Here is a 16,466-nt window from a genome sequence, read left to right as displayed (position 1 = left end):
GTCAGCAGAAGTAGCCTGCAATACTGCATTCTAACCACTGTGCCAACACGGCTCTATGGCTGGCAGGAAGATACATTTTTTAAAAAAAATCTAACCTAACTATAGTTAAGTCAGAAAATTGTCATATATCCAGTTTCTGCTCTTTCAAATTACTGTGTTTATGTCTGGAACCAAAGGAGTACTTTGATTCTAAACCAAAAGGTTTTACAGACCTTTTCCACCATGTATGGCCACAGCCTCTACACCTTTGAGTAATAAATATTCATGAATTGCATCTACGTCGGCTTTCTTCTCGGCAAAAATAAGAACCTGCCAAAGAAAAACAAAAAATAAGTGATGATTATACTGCAGTCCCTTAATCAAAGGGAGATCCCACTTCAGAAATAAGATAGAATACAATGACAGAACAGCCAAAAAATAAGATTGTTCTCATGCAACACTGCTTCCTTTTCTATGACAAGCGCAAAAATGAGATGACTTTGGGAGTGATAAGATCAGATCAGATCAGGATAAGTCTGAACTTACGGGTGGTGGAGTCTTCTGTAGACATTCAAGTAGATACACCATTTTAGCTTCCTCTTTCACATATTCTACTTCCTAGATGGAACGAGAGAGACGAAGTGAAAGATACTACAGAGAAGTCAGCACAGGGTGGCTCATTAGGGCTCAACAAATTAGTAACTTGAAGTATTAAGTATAGATATGAAAAACTAAGATTGAGATTATGCATGAGTAAAAGTTAAGTAGATATAATGAATTATTTACATATGAATGAATTAAGAGAACATTTTGAGATTTCCCCTATCCAACACCCACAAGGTAAAGAACTCACAGGCAGCTCACTTTAATTTGGACTTCCTATGCAGTACAGTTTGAGGGTCAAACAGCTAATGAAGTGCTCTAAACTGACATACCTGTATGACATCCAAACTGGCAGCTCCTGCACGTCCCACATTGATTGTGATAGGCTTTACAAGGGCACTTTTTGCAAAATTCTGAATCTTTTTAGGCATGGTAGCACTGAAAAGAAGGGTCTGTCGCTGTCCCTAAAAGAAAAAGAGAACCCCAGATGGCAAATAAGCAATGATGGAGAACTTGCTCTGCTGATGTCACCCTAAAAGTTCTGCTTCCAAATCTGGCCATAGGATATAGTTTACGGTATTTGCAAGTCTGAATAATTGCAGACCAACATTTGTACTGGGCAAGCAATTTAGAACACTGAGAATCTCATCTTTCATTTCTGAAAAGTAAGTTTGAAAAGACAGAAAATAATGCCTCAAAAAACTCCAATGATCTGACCCGCAGCGTGCTTAGATCTGGCAAGCAGGGGAGGCGTGGAAATAGCAGTGCCTCTGCTAGTAAAAATGGGGCGTGGGGGAAGCTGTGCACGGCCCCCCCGCACCCTGTTTTGGCTGGCGGAATGTTGCAGGAGGCATCTGTCCTATCTACCGTCCATCCCATCTTCCCCACCCTCACCCTGGGCTGGCCTGTGGAGAATAACTACAATGCTGATCTGGCCCTCCAAGAAATCCAGTTTGAACCTGTACTAAAGGAAAGAGAAAACAATAGATGGCAGAATTTCTAATAGCCAGGAAAAAAGGGCTTAGTGGCCCACACAGCTTTTTGACTTTGAACTAAGATGAATTATCTCAAGAGACAGCATGAAAATTAAATTTTATCCTAAGTTCTCATGGAAGCTGGCTCTTCTGAGAAAGAAGAATTTGTACGATAAGTAGCTGTTCACAATATATTATTCAAACATCTGTGATTCTACCTACTCAGAGCCTGATTTCTAAAAAGAGCACATGTACCAGATTGCCAATCTGCCTCGCAATCTTTCCAATTAGTCTAAAGTTCTCTCAGGTTTATATAAGTTATAAGACCAACAAATGGAGACATCCAACACATAAAGAAGATCCTAACAGGTGCAGATTAAATCTTATCTCTACTACCCTGTTTCCCCCAAAAATAAAGACTTTCTTGGATAATAAGCCCAATCGCATGCGCTAAAATAGGCCCTCCCCAAAAATATGTAAACACATGCGCAACTAGTCCCTGCCATTTCCTTGGGGGGGGGCAAGGGGGAACATGTCCCACATGCCCATGTACCTGCCATCCGCGTGGAACGGCCTCGCGGGAAGCTGCTCCTGCAAATCCTAGTTATTGTGCCCCTTCTTTTAGTGGCAGCCGCAAAAAGAGCGGCAGGCCCAGCGATGCTAGGGCTGGCAAGAGTGTGCCTGAAACAGAACTTCCAGCCCTCCATGCATCAGCTGATCCACGAGCTGAGGTTAAGGGGCCTCCTGCACCTCAAAAATAATAAGTCCTCCCCAATAATAAGGCCAAGCACTTATTTCGGGGGTCAAACAGAAATAAGACCCTGTCTGATTTTGGGGGAAACACAGTACTAGCCTAAAGCTTTTATCTAGATCAGAAAAACATCACAGTTGTCATTAGCCACACATCTGGTACCAGAAAATGCATAAGGCCAAGAGAAAAATAATCATTTAGGCGATCGAGGGTTGGCTGGGATCAGATTTGGAGCAAATTCTGCCCTCCCTAGTACCTTGAAGTAGGAAAAGATGGTGCGGATATCTCCTTCAAAACCCATATCAATCATCCTGTCAGCTTCATCCAAAGCCAGGTAGCGGCAGACATCCAGACTAACCATCTTTTTCTGTAATAAATCCATCAGACGGCCTGGGGTTGCTACCATCATGTGTACACCACTGTGGAACAGAAGGATTAGAACACTAGAGAGTGTCCTGTACTAGCAACAATAACAGTAGCATAGCGTAACAATGTGGTTTTTCCCGTGAAGCATTTGCATCTCACCATGGAAACCACATTTCATAAATGTGGTACCTATAAAGACCTTGATTACTGGTCTGTGGGGCCTCTAGGGGCCTTTCTTATTTTTACCACCAACCAGCAGATCAAGTCCTAAACTATGGGAACGATGCCACTGGAGCAGGGCCATTAAGCAATGAAGCTTTCTTTCCTTCACAGTGATAGCATTCAAGATCCCTGCCAATAAGAGTGGAATAACCAGTAATTTGTGCCACATATGCCGCACGGTTCTTCTTTTCTCTTTTAACTCATCCGGATGAGACACAGCAAGCCGATGCGAGGGCAGGATGATACATGGGCTTGGGCATCCACGTGCATCACATCAACCCACTATCTATTTTTGCATGTAGAGATAGCTATGATTTCCTCCCTTCCACAAGGAGAATTAGAGGGGAGATTAATATGGCTTTTGCTCTGGATTCCTAGCAAGCCAGGAATCAATCAGATTAATTTAGATATGTATGTAGCCAATATTGTTGAGACAGAGATCCAGATCTTTTCAAAAGAGGAATTTTGCAGATGAAAAATAACAGGCCACCTCTTGACAATAACACCACAATCTTTTATATTGTGTAGGAAGAGGAAGAAATCGCATGAGACCAAGAAGCTGAATGCTGCTTTGCTTCCTTAACATCCACACAAGAAAAATGTAGCCACGCTGCTTTAAATGTTCTTCAAAGGTTGCCCTTACTGTTTGATAGTCTCCATTTGTTCTTTCACAGACATGCCACCGATGCAGAGAGCACAGCGCAAGGCAGGCATCCCGTCCTCTTGCAGCAGGCGGCAATAGTACTCCAGGATGCCATGGGTCTGTCGAGCCAGTTCCCTCTGTAGAAACAAAAACCTGATCAGCTGGGGACCGCAGTCACTAAGCCAATTTACCCTCCCCTCTTTCTCTTGGCCAAACCACCCCCCACACCAAATGCACAAACCCAGTGCAAGCTGGGTGACTTACGGAGGGGCAGATGATGAGCCCGTATGGTCCTTCCCTTTTGGAAAAGGGCAGCCTCTTTTCCTGCTCCAGGCAAAACATGATAACCGGGAGGGTGAACACAAGGGTCTTGCCAGAGCCGGTGAAAGCAATCCCAATCATGTCTCTACCAGAAAGTCTGTGGAGGAGAACAAATGAGCCAATGAAACCCTTGCTTTAGTTGGAACGAACTGCTTCTGGGTACACTAGCCAGGAGAGGAGGAGAGCTGAACTGCTGCTGCGTGGCAGACTATGAGAATACAGGCAATCCTCAATTTATGACCACAATTGAGCCCGACATTTCCATTGCTAAGCGAGTCAGTGGTTAAGTGAGTTTTGCCCCATTTTACGACCTTTGTTGCCACAGCTGTTAAGTGAATCACTGCAATTGTTAAGTAACACAGTTGTTAAGTGAATTTGGCTTCCCCATTGACTTTGCTTGTCAGAAGGTCACAAAAGGTGTCCACATGAAAATGGGACACTGCAGCCGTCATAAATAGGAATCGCCAAGTATTTGAATTTTGATCATGTGACCATGGAGGGGGGATTGAGAATTGGTCGTGTTTTCAGCACTGTGGTGATTTTGAACAGTCACTAAATGAACTGTTGGAAGTTGAAGACTACCTGCATGTTGAAAAGTTGGTCACTTAGACTTTTGGCCTCCAGATGCTGAAGGCACCATATATTTCCTGTCAACTCTAAAGTCTGCCCTTTTTTTTATTATACAAATGTTATGATAAACTAAGTCTGCCCTTGTCTGAAGCTGATGGAAGGTAAGAAATCTAACATTCTAGAGATCCAAAAGTTGCCTCCGCTGCTTTATCTTATTAAGAAATGTATTTAAAATCATTTATGTATTTAATGTATCTAAAATCATAGAAAGACTAAAGGCAATGGAAGAACTGAGGTTTCCAACAGTGTATGTATTAAGCTTATTTAGCTTACAAAACAAAAAGTCCAGACCATCTACTTGGGTCCTAGTATCTTTTTCTATTTTTGTCCACAATCTGCATGCTTTGATCCTTAATAAACAGTTCCAAGATAATGTAGAAATGACTCTTTTGTAGATCATCAATTCAGGGACTCTGTTGGACTCGATTCAGTGTGTAGTGGCGTTGGTGGTATCACCGATAACTTGTGACAGCGATAATTTTGGCTGATACACAAACTGTACTTTCTCTAGAATATGCCATCGTTTGAATTAGCTTGCTGTACATACTGTACTTTGTCTAGAGAAAATTAAACTTGCCTTAGGTTTAAATTGCCCTTGTTTCTTACAGACTATTTTAATATGTTCTACATAGAGCAACATTTAAAAACTATTCAGAAACTGCAACTGGTATAGAGTGTAACTTTTCAAATACTGGGAAAGGGAGGAGGCGGCTGAAGAACCTATATACTGCAATAATTATATTGCTTATTAATTTGGAGTTCCAGTTTAAGATGTTGATAATAGCCTTTGAAGGCTTAGATTTTAGATCTGGCAAAATATATGCATCAAAAGATATTAAATTATAGCAAGCAAAACTGCTTTTCAATATGCAATTCTGTATTATTCTAACTGCTATTGATTTAATGCTTTGCTTTAAACTGCAGCAGCTTATCAATAATGGCTTGATGCAAGCTAATTCAAAATCTGGCATTAGGGTTTAGAGATGCTTGCAATGATAAATTTATTTCAATGATTTATATGGCCACCCATTCTGTGAGCACTATTCTGGATGGCTAACAGCAATAAATATAAAACCAAAACCAAGAAAAACCAGGTGCCAAATCCATCATTTGGATTCATTCCTCTGTGTAATCTCCAGTGCCAATCTTATTATCCCAGAGCCAGCAATTTATCACTTTCGAGAAAATGAAGAGGGCCAAGCCCTGCCAGATTTTAAGGGGGGAGGATTGCAGCAAATCATCTTGCAGTAACAAATATCCCACATATTCATTGTTGTTGAAAAGAGGTCTGAACCAGAGACTCAACTTTGCCAATATCTGATAAAATGGATTCTGTCACCTAAACATCTCTGCCACAATAAAACGACAAGATTTTACAGTTCAGTTTCTTCATGGATTTACCATTGCAATGAGGTGAAAACAGAGAGCATAACTAGTAATAAGCTTTTGCACAGTGCTTAGTAGTGGCCCTTCAGAAGCAGGCTGGCAATATTCTTGCAACACTCACATGGTAGGAATACCCTGTATCTGGATAGGAGTTGGTTGCTGGATCCCCTTCTTTTTCAAGCCTCGCAGAATTGCTGGAGGGAGAATTCAGTGAAAAGATTAGCAAACTGAGCTAAGTAGATCAGAAAAGAGAGTTGTGAGTTTCCCGAAGAAGGATATTGAAGCAAGATGGGGTACTTTTCATGCTGAGATTTAATAATGAGACATCATCAAATAATTCCCACTTATCCTGTTGAATATGAATAAGGCATACATGCATCATTAGCTATTCCTAAAACATACATGAAAACAATGATAGCAAACAAACCCCACCCCAAAAACCCATAACCTCATTCGCAATAGTTTAAAAAGTGATACAAATTTTGAATTTATTACTGAATTACATATATAGCCTGGATTTGGCAAAATCGATCGAAGCATAAATGGGGTGCCATTCTGGCCACCTGATAGACCTTAACGAAGAAGGTTAACCCCACTGTTTCCAGGTAGAAGGCAGGACTAAAATGCCTCTATTCTATGGAGATAACCCATTTCACAGTTGCTTATTGATTTCAATTACAAGAGCCACCAGTTCCACAACTGGATAATACTGCACAGCAATTAATATTTAATTACAACAATGAAACAAGATAAAAAAGAGATCAGTGACAAAGGGCTTTTTCAGTAAATTATAGTAATTTACAAAATCTTTATGCCTAAACGTTATTCCTCAGAATAAATCTGAAGGATCGACCTGCTTAAAGAGATAGAAAAGCCAGGTTTTAACTGCTCTTCTGAAATCTTTGAAGGAAGAAACAGATCAGATCTGTGTAGCAATATAAATGATTCATTTTCTAGGCTTTGTCAAATTAGTTAAACAGCCAAGTTCTAGAGGTGATTGGTTCAATCTGATTCGGTAGGCAGATGAGTAAAAAAACAGCTAACTAGGCAGGTATAGACAGGGATGTCAAACACGAGATCCATGGGCCGTACATTCAACCCAGCTCTGCAAGGGCAAAAAAAATCCCAAAATGTCATGATAGGGTCCGCGATGTGATTGGGTTTGACACACCTGGTGTAGAGGCTTTAAGATGACAATTACCACTTTGATTTATTTATAAGAAGAAGCCAATTGACAGTTAATGCAGTTCCGAAAACACTAGGGTTACCTAAGTATAGTGGGAAATACATATCACTGGCCTGGTGATCAATTTTGCACCAGCTGTTATTTCCAAAGGCTTTTCAAGACCAACCTCATATAGAGTGTATTATAGTGCAATAATTCAAAGGGGAAGTGACTAGGACATGAGTGATTCTGAGTAGGAGTCCCCAGTCCAGAAATAGCTACAATTGGCACAAGATAGAGCTGCACTGAAGCCCTCCTGGCCATCTGCCACTGATTCTTTGAGCAAAAGCTATAGCTAGGTGAATCCCAAGTTGCAGACGACCTTTGGATGGGACAGTATAAGCCTGTTCAAAGCAAGATTGGTGCAATTATGGGATTGCTTGCCCACAGAGCCAAAGCCACTCAATTTTGGAGGTATTCAGCCTGTTCCTCCACTTCCAGACACTGATAGCTTCCTGGCACTAGGTCAGCACTTCTTCTAGTTGGCTGGGACAATAATCCTTGACTTACTAACGGAAAGCCTGCTTTCCAGCCCTTTTCCCCACAGTTCGTATGACAAACTCTGCTGAGATTATTGGGATTTCAATAAAAATTGGGTAAAATTATATCCGCCTACACAATCTTAAAGAGAAGATTAAAGAGAGAAAAAAAGATATTAGATCACCATAATATTTGACCTGACTGAAAAACACACACATTTCCCCCAAACAATAGAGCAGTTAGACATTTCTAGTCAAAGTGACCATCACAAGAAAAGCAAGTCAACATCTTAACAGAAACCTATCTATTGAGTTCAAAAGAAATTGCTACTAATGATGAATCACACCAAGGAAAGTGATGAATAAAAGGATGGAAAATTAGTCTGGAACCTCTAAGAAAAAGTTTAACTTGGCTTATTCCAATAGCCTTGTGTAGACCCATAAGAAACTTCTAGTACTCTCAAAGACAACTTATTTCTGCACTAATGAATAAAAATTGCTCCAGCCAAGTTGTGTATATGAATTGTGCTTGATACCTGCCTGTTAAAATGGGTGTTTACTGCTTTTTTTGAGAAGAGTTTTTAAGTGCTACTTCTGTTTAAATTCCAAGCACAGAGGTGCCACCTGGACCTGGATATACAACAGGTTCCTATCTCAGAAGATTCAGCCATATTGGAAGATTTCATAATTCTTGGATGCTTATTTTGACCTGAGTCTAGAACCAAGATTTCCTGAGTCAAAAAGGAACAATCATTCTACCACTTGAACCTATCGTTCTTAATTTGCACGTCTCCTTTGATAATATCGAGGCAGGTGAGAATGCATGTAGTAAGCACTAAAGACAAGGAGACATCAAAGCTTTGGTCCCTTCCACACTGACATTGTGAAAATTAGAGAAAACCATGGTCACCTTCATGTTCTTTTTTGTTGCAGTGGCCAACTGAAGGAACTCTCCACTAATCCATGATTGTCTAAAATATTTCTGGGTACAATGTCTTAGACAATCAATCTGCAGACACATTCAACATCCACTTTATTATACACTTTCCACTGAAAGGAAGGCATGATGTCTTTCTGCCCACAGAAACAAGTGAGAAATCTCAATCTTCAGCCTGCTCTCCCCACCTTGATTGGTGGGATATGCTTTTCTGTAGATATTTTCTGTCCAAATTAACATATGGTTCCCTTCTCTCTGTCTTCCAATGCTAGGTACCCTGCCACAGCTTGCTGGGAAGGCACGACTCTTCCCTGAACGAGGTCATGAATGACTGATCTCTCAAACCCAACAGGCTGGAACCCATGATGACTGGTCCTTCTAGCGTTCTCCAAGGACATTCCTCTTGACGAATTGTCAATGCTAACCATCACCAAGAGGAGGTGACTACCGATAGTCCTCAACTTACAACAGTTCATTTAGTGATCGTTTGAAGTCACAACGGCACTGAAAAAAGTGACTTATGACCCTTGTTCACACTTATGACTGCTGCAGAATCTTCATGATCATTAGATAAATCCAGACACTTGGCAACTGATTCATATTTATGATGGTTGAATTCCTGGGGTCATGTGATCACATTTTTGTGACTTTCTGACAAACAAAGTCAATGGGGAAGCCAGATTCACTTAACAACCATGTTACTAACTTAACAACTGCAGTGATTCACTTAACAATTGTAGCAAGAGAGAGGAGAGCTGATGTCGCAACAGCACGACATGTGATCTTGGTGCTCCGAGACCGCAGTCGAATTTCTGCCGCTGGACGGTCCATTTGGACCTAAACCGTCCCGCAGAGCTGGTGATTGAGAAGGGCACCTCCTGCTGCTCTCAGGGTCACCGCAAAGCCCCTGAAAGATCCAGGAATAGCCCTTTTTTCCGGTGACAGAAACACAGCTAATGAAGCTGCTGAAGTTGGGACAGCTCCGGAACAGGAAGAAAGCGGAAAGAGAAAGTGTGTCGAATTGGTGAAGAAATTTTATTATTAGAGGAAGAGACTACCCAAGAAAAAAATTTAAGTTAAGATTGAAGAAAGAAGACTGTAGGCGGCGAGATTGATCTGCATTGAACTTAATGTGTTATCCAGTTTCTAATTTTTTTTTCACAAATGGAACTTTTGCAGGGGCTCCCTATTTTTTAAATTGAATGGATTAATTCTTTCTTCTTTTTTCACTTTTGCTTATACCTATGGATTAAAATTCTTTTTTTTATAATGCTTGATTTGATTGATTTGATTGTTTTTGATCTCCATTAAAGGGTTTTTTTCTTTCTTAAAGAAGATAATAAGAAGGATTATAAAGAGGGTTGTAACAACAGGAGGAAAGCAGTTACACTGCCACTTAGAGGCTGGAGGCTGAATAAATTGTTTTTTCTTCTTTCTCTTTGATCACTTGAGATTCAAGATTCTTTAAGTTTATTTACTGACAGTGATAGTAGGAAGAGCATGTTCTTTATACAGGTGCCTTTTGGAAGGTCTATCACTAGCTATTGGGGGGAAGACAACCTGTTTGAAGTTTATTAAAATAGCCTTGAACCCTATAGTGGCAGTGTCTGCAAAATTGAAAGAATGGCTCAGCAGGAAAAAGAAACTGTAACATTGCCAATGATTATGTTTGAAATTCAAAATCTATTAGTTGTGATAGAATTAAAAAGAGATTGGAGAACATGGAATACAAAACAGAAAAATCTCATGGAGAAACTGAGGATGTTTACCAAATGAAGAAAGTGGAGGACAGAAGATCAAAAGATGGAAGAAAAAAATGAGCAAAGAGATAAGAAAACTGTGGATACTGACAACAAAGTGAGTGTGGTTGGTAATGGCAAGAGCGGAATATGGAAAGGGGGGGATAGATGGATTGGAACTCTACCCCAGACTTCAAAGCACAAAAAAGAGAAAAATTAATGGAGATAAGAAGAGAAATGTTGACAGAAGTACTAGCAATAACCAAAGATAAGCTGATGGAAAGAACAGAGGTTGGGTTTCAAGCTTTTATGAGATACGAAAGGAATAACATGTTGCCAAGAGAAGTTTATACAAGATTTATTAAGAAAGTAACTAGAACATTAATGCTACAAATGGCAAGAGATATAAGACAGTACTATTACTGGAAAGATACAGGTTGATGCAATGAAAATGTATAATAAAAATTAAGCTAAATTTAGTTTACTAGTAGCATATATAAAATGAAGTGACAATAGCTATAGTTAAATAATGATTAATAATGATAACAATACATATAGATATACTAGTTTAATAATATGAAATTTTATATAAACAACACATGGAGATTATGAGAGGAGGTTTAAATGTTTTATCTAGAATATGTTATAAAGATGTATTGTGATTGGATGATCTTAGGATGATTTAATGGAATATTATCATATAATTCTATTCTAGATTTTGAAAATTATATATAAAAGGATGTAAAACAATATAGTCAAATTAAGGTTGAACTATAATAACTGTTGTTATACATGAATATAGATAATTTAAAATATGTGATTTGATATGAAAAGCAGGTGGTGATTATGGAAGAGATGCATGAAAATACTGTAACCAACTGACACACTTTCTACAATTTGCAATGGAAGATGGGTTTTTTTATGTTTGTCCTTGTTCAAAAACAAATAAAAATTGTTATTAAAAAAACTGTAGCAAGAAAGGTTGTTGTTGTTAATTGCAAAGTCATAACTGAACCATCACGACCCCATGGACAACGTTTCCCCGGGCCTTCTTGTCCTCTACCACCCCCCCGAGTCCATTTAAGTTCATGCCTACTGCTTCAGTGACTCCATCCACCCACCTCATTCTCTGTTGTCCCTTTCTTCTTTTACTCTCAATCTTTCCCAGCATTAGGCTCTTCTCCAATGAGAAAGGTTGTACAAAGGGGTAAAACAACTGTCTCACTTAGTAACAAAAATTGTGGTTGTAAGTCGAGGACTACTTGTACTGCGATTGTAACCTACAGAATTAAACTTGTATTTAAAACAATTATGTTTCTGAAACACAAATAGAAACTATTGTGGTGGGTAGTCTTCATATGATTAAATCTAAGGAACTGAGTTCTGAGTCATAATCACAATTCCTTATATCCTTGCAAAGGCCACAAGAAAGTGCTTCCTAAATATTAGTATTTCCCAAATTTCAGCATGAATTCATCAAAGTCTTGAAAGATAAATATTATTTTGACTGGTTGTTGTGAACACTCCCCCCCAAAAAAACCAGCATCCATCTAGAATGCTAGAGAACTTTTCCCAAGTCACCATAAACTCATATTTATACAACATAAGATGGTGTACTCTAAACTGTGTTCCTCTTTGCCCTGTGAGAGCACATTCCGAATAGTAAATCATCCTAATAAGCATAGATATGAATCTGTTGGTCCTCACATTCCTGATTAGGGCCATGATTAACTTTTCAAAGATTACAGGGGCTAAAGCAGAGACAAGTGGAAGGGGTCTGGTTTGAGAGCAATCCTGAGAAATATGTGGTGATTCACTCTAATAGAGATGTGAAGGTATGCATTAGACAGGTTTATGGCGGCCAGGAAACCTTTTGTCAAATGTCTTTATTTTGAATATAGAGTGTTTAATCAATCTGGTCAATGGGTTCAAAATTTAAAAAGACTCCAAATCTATTTTCTTTGGGATCATAAACAATATCAAGAACAGGCTAGTAAATCTCTTATGCTGATGCACCTGTTCTATTGTTTGAATGTTCAGCAGATGAGCCAGACAGACCAACATCCTTTGATGTAATTCTGATTTCCTGGATGTTGGTGATTGTAGAAATCTAATTATTTGATGATAGATTTTTAAATAATATATGAGATCAATTACCAGAACTCTCAAAACAATAGAGCCACTTATCAATACTCTAACCGTCAAGAAACCTGCTTTAGAACTCTTTTCAACACTCAGTATTCCCTACATTCTATAGCATGATGGTGAACCTATGGCACACGTGCCAGAGGTGGCACATAGAGCTTTCTCTGTGCCCATGATTGGTGGCCAGCTGCTCTCTTCCAGGTTCCAGGGCTTCGGTGAACGCGTGCACGTGTGGAGTCCAGTTTTGGCACCAAGTGCCTTAACAAAGGTTAACCATCACTGTTCTATAGGCTGAGAATCTCATCCCCTCTTCTCTGGACTATAGTCAAAGAGAGGAGTGCTGCCACATGTTTATGCACTGATGGTTCGCATTCCATTCTCTCTTGTGGAAATGTATACAATTTGTTAGCTGTGGAAGCAAGTGCCTTGTGATTAAATAAAGATATTAGTTCAAATATACTCACTGACTACTGGGGATGGTCTTATATAAGAGAAATCCAAATTATTTGGGGCAATATAAAAGTAGGTTTGGAACATTTTGCAAACTAGATAACTGGGTCTTGATCCAAAGATTGTACATGTCTGAATGTGTTTTACCATATTATAGAACTGCTAATTTATTTGTTTTTCAAACTAAAGCAAATATATAGGCCGCACAATCTGAACACTCAAATCAAATTTGAAACCAATAGCATGGATATTTACCCCCTGGGAACTTCATCTCTTTGAAACTTTTGAGAGGAGGTGGAATGCCTTCCCCTTCCACAAGGATATGGTATTTTTTACGGACACGGTCATGCCTTGCTTCTGACATAGATAGGATATACCGGGGAGCCTTCCAGCTGGTACAGAAACACATAAAAACCTTATTTATTATGATTATTATTTCTGATCATACTGATTGTTTCATTTGAAAATTTCTGTCATGATGTTTTAATCAGAAATTGTTAAACAGTGTTTGTTCTCCTAACAAGCCAACATCAACTGCAACTTTCAGATATTTCTTTGTAAACAATTGGACAGATTTGACAGAGAGATCAACCACCTATTTTATATCCAACCCATGAACACTGTGGCTACAATCTTATATGTGATTGCAACTTTTAATACCCATCTATCTATATAAGAAGACAAAGTCACATGCAAAAGTTAATTATTTCAAGGTAGAACCTCAAGATAGAGGTACACCTTTTTATGCATTTTAACACAAATAAAAGTTATAGAGAAATGTTTGTCATTTTTTTAAAAGGGTCTTGTACAACCAGAGTACATCTACCTGGTTTTAATTGGATCGTCATATGTGATGCCCTTTGCCATTTCCTTCACAGACATCAGAGCTACATAAGAAAAAAGACATCAGTCAGCAGCCATGAAAAAGTAAAAGCAACCTATTTGAACATGGCTTTATCCTATGCAATAGCAACAGAAAGCTAAAGTTCCTGGGAAGCACTTGGGATTTATGGTGCAGATGTAGAAAACCTTCCATGAATGGATTGTTCTGCAATTTTGGCATGAATATGGAACATATATGTTCCAGAGTGAGGTAAAAGGGAAAGTCAACAGAAGTTACAGTACATAGTAGAAGCTAAACTGAAATAAGGGAATCCAAAGGCACAGAAAATTTGGGTATGCATAGCAGTGGAGACACAGGAAAGGAGGGTAAGAAAGATCAAGTCAGAAGACCCATCGGCCATCTAGACAAGGTGCATCAGCCCTGTCTTTTTCTCCTGAAAGACCCCTCTAAGTCTGTCTCAGCCAAAACTTGGAATAACTAATATTTTATGGGTTTCAGTTTGGCTGGCCACAAGCATTCCAGAATGGCCTATCCAAACACCTGAGCCTTAACATGCTTCTTCTAGACATGGAACATAATGCATTTTTCATTCTCGATGTGTTCAAAATTAATTCTTATTTCCCAGCTATCTCAATTTTGCCATCTTCTATAACATCATCAATATTTTCCCAAGTACCAAAGCTATTTGAAAAAACTTTTTTTGCACTTTACCTCGCCCTTCTGCCACACTTTCCAGGATCTTTTCTTCTTCTTTAAGCTGTTTCTCTTTAGCTGACTCCTTACGTGCTGGGAAGAGTAACATATTAGATAATTAGCCCAAAATCTTCTCTCCAATAATAAATCAAACCTAGTATGTTGATTGTTACCTTCTGCCTTCTCTTTGAGATGCTGGTGCTGATCCAAAAGGCTGATGTTAGACTGGGGGCCCAGGGGAATGTCATCTTCATCGCCATGATACTCGCTGCCACTGTCTCTTTGTTCCTCCTCCAGCACTCCTTTGCGACGAATCTGCAGCAACTTTTGCAACTAGAGGCATAAAGTTATGAGCGGAGAATTCCATTAGAGGCAGGCTTTAACTACTGGTGTCTTTGCAGACATAGATCTTGTATTTATTGGAACCCTCTGAGATTTGTATTCTCAACTGTTTGTCACCTCATCAATATGTATCTAACCTATTCAATTCTGCATAGTTCTAGGTTAATTTTAAATAGTCAGGTTTTTATTTTTCACAGCAAATATGAAAAGTACTGTATTTTTTGGAGTATGACGCACCTTTTTCCCTCAAAAAAGAGGGTGAAAATCTGGGTGCATCTTATACACTCAATACAGCATTTGTAAAAATGGCCGTGCATAGCCTTTAAGAGGCTTCCAGAGTGCTCCTAGGGGGCTGGGGAGGGCAAAAATGAGCAAACTGTTTTTGCTAGTTTTTGCCCCTCCCCCAACCCTCAGGAGCACTCTATAAGCCTCATAAAGGCTATTAATGCCCTTTTATTGACCAAAAAAAGGGGCCATTTTTGGGAGGTCTGCAAAGTGCAAAAACTTTTTTTTAAATTTGCCTTTAACAAAATCTTGATGTGTCTTATACTCCAGTTCATCTTATACTCTGAAAAATAAGGTACTTTCACATGTTAAAAGAATAAGTAGGAATCAAGGGGAATGAGAATCTAAACTCATATAATCGTTTAGAGTACTATATTCAAATTCTCACAAAGTGCAAAAATTATACCAAGGTTTTTATAGCATAGCTTTTTGGAGATGTGTTTTATAGAACTGGTTAACATAGCTGGAGTATTTCCCCCAAATAAATCTGAATGTCCACAGAAGAGAAATTGAAAATAACCATATGATATACAGTTGTGGGAACTAGATATGTCTACTTGCTCTGCCCTTTCGGGATAAGCAAAGCACTACATGACAAAGGTTTTCAAACCGTTACGCAAAATGATTCTATTAACTCTCACCAGCCACTCTGCCAAACACACTGGGTCCCACCATGATAGATACACAAAGGCTATTTTTCTCAAAAGAAGATGTGTATGTTCATGGACATTTTTAAAGTATATTTCTCATTTTATGTTAAAAGCTTAACTAAAGTGCCAGTGACTTTTCTGCTATACCACCTAACTTATTTCTGAGTCGCACACATTTCCCACAGACTCCACTAACCTAGAGGTTCCTCTTCTTTTGTCCCGGGAAACATACAACTAGCTGCGGAGAGCCAAAGATTGGGACCAACAGAGCAATCATTAGAAACGGGGAAGCAGAGAAAGGGCACCGACCCTAACTAGAAGACCCTACTAGAAAACCCTCCATAAGGGTGCATAGGATCGGGTCACAGGCCTCGCAGCTGCGCAGTGAGAAGACAGCAACAAGGGGTGTCCGTTAAGGGCTCCCGCCACCCCACGCCAACCTGTCCCACATTACCAGCTCCTGCTTGCGCTGCTTGAGGGGCACATAAGGCTGGTAGTCTTCGCCGTCACCATCATCTGCCTCCTCCTCGACCTCTCCTTTCACTCGTTCTTCTTCTTCGTCGTCGTCTTCTTCTTCTTCTTCTCCAGACAGGCCCGACGCTTCCGATTCTGGCTCGTGCTGCCTCTGAGAGGGTCAGGAGAAAAAAAGAATCACTCGACCGGCGTCCCCCAACCCTGCCCGGGTCCCCGCCGGCCCGATGCGGCCTTACCTTCCTGCTACTTCCGGTCTCCATGTTTTCAAGCTACTCCGTTCACTCGGCCTTCCGCGCGTGAGCGCACGCGCGCACGTATCCAATGAGGG

At 39.8% G+C, this 16,466-nt stretch overlaps 1 protein-coding gene across 1 annotated transcript in view; it reads right to left on the bottom strand.

Annotated features, from left to right (window-relative positions):
* DDX41 (DEAD-box helicase 41) overlaps positions 1–16,466 on the bottom strand; it is a 21,637-nt gene extending 5,171 nt beyond the window's left edge. The window contains exons 1-13 of the mRNA XM_032209889.1: positions 16,375–16,466; positions 16,119–16,289; positions 14,561–14,720; positions 14,406–14,480; positions 13,677–13,737; positions 13,106–13,242; positions 5,997–6,069; positions 3,803–3,956; positions 3,539–3,675; positions 2,564–2,726; positions 915–1,046; positions 526–597; positions 213–309 (exon numbers count right to left, since the gene is read on the bottom strand). Coding sequence (XP_032065780.1) covers positions 213–309; positions 526–597; positions 915–1,046; positions 2,564–2,726; positions 3,539–3,675; positions 3,803–3,956; positions 5,997–6,069; positions 13,106–13,242; positions 13,677–13,737; positions 14,406–14,480; positions 14,561–14,720; positions 16,119–16,289; positions 16,375–16,398 — 1,456 coding nt within the window. The 5' untranslated portion in view covers positions 16,399–16,466. The remainder of the gene's footprint in view (positions 1–212; positions 310–525; positions 598–914; positions 1,047–2,563; positions 2,727–3,538; positions 3,676–3,802; positions 3,957–5,996; positions 6,070–13,105; positions 13,243–13,676; positions 13,738–14,405; positions 14,481–14,560; positions 14,721–16,118; positions 16,290–16,374) is intronic.

The sequence above is a fragment of the Thamnophis elegans genome, chromosome 2 (genome assembly GCF_009769535.1).
Source record: "Thamnophis elegans isolate rThaEle1 chromosome 2, rThaEle1.pri, whole genome shotgun sequence".
Taxonomy (NCBI): domain Eukaryota; kingdom Metazoa; phylum Chordata; class Lepidosauria; order Squamata; family Colubridae; genus Thamnophis; species Thamnophis elegans.
This window is presented reverse-complemented; position numbering and strand designations above follow the sequence as displayed.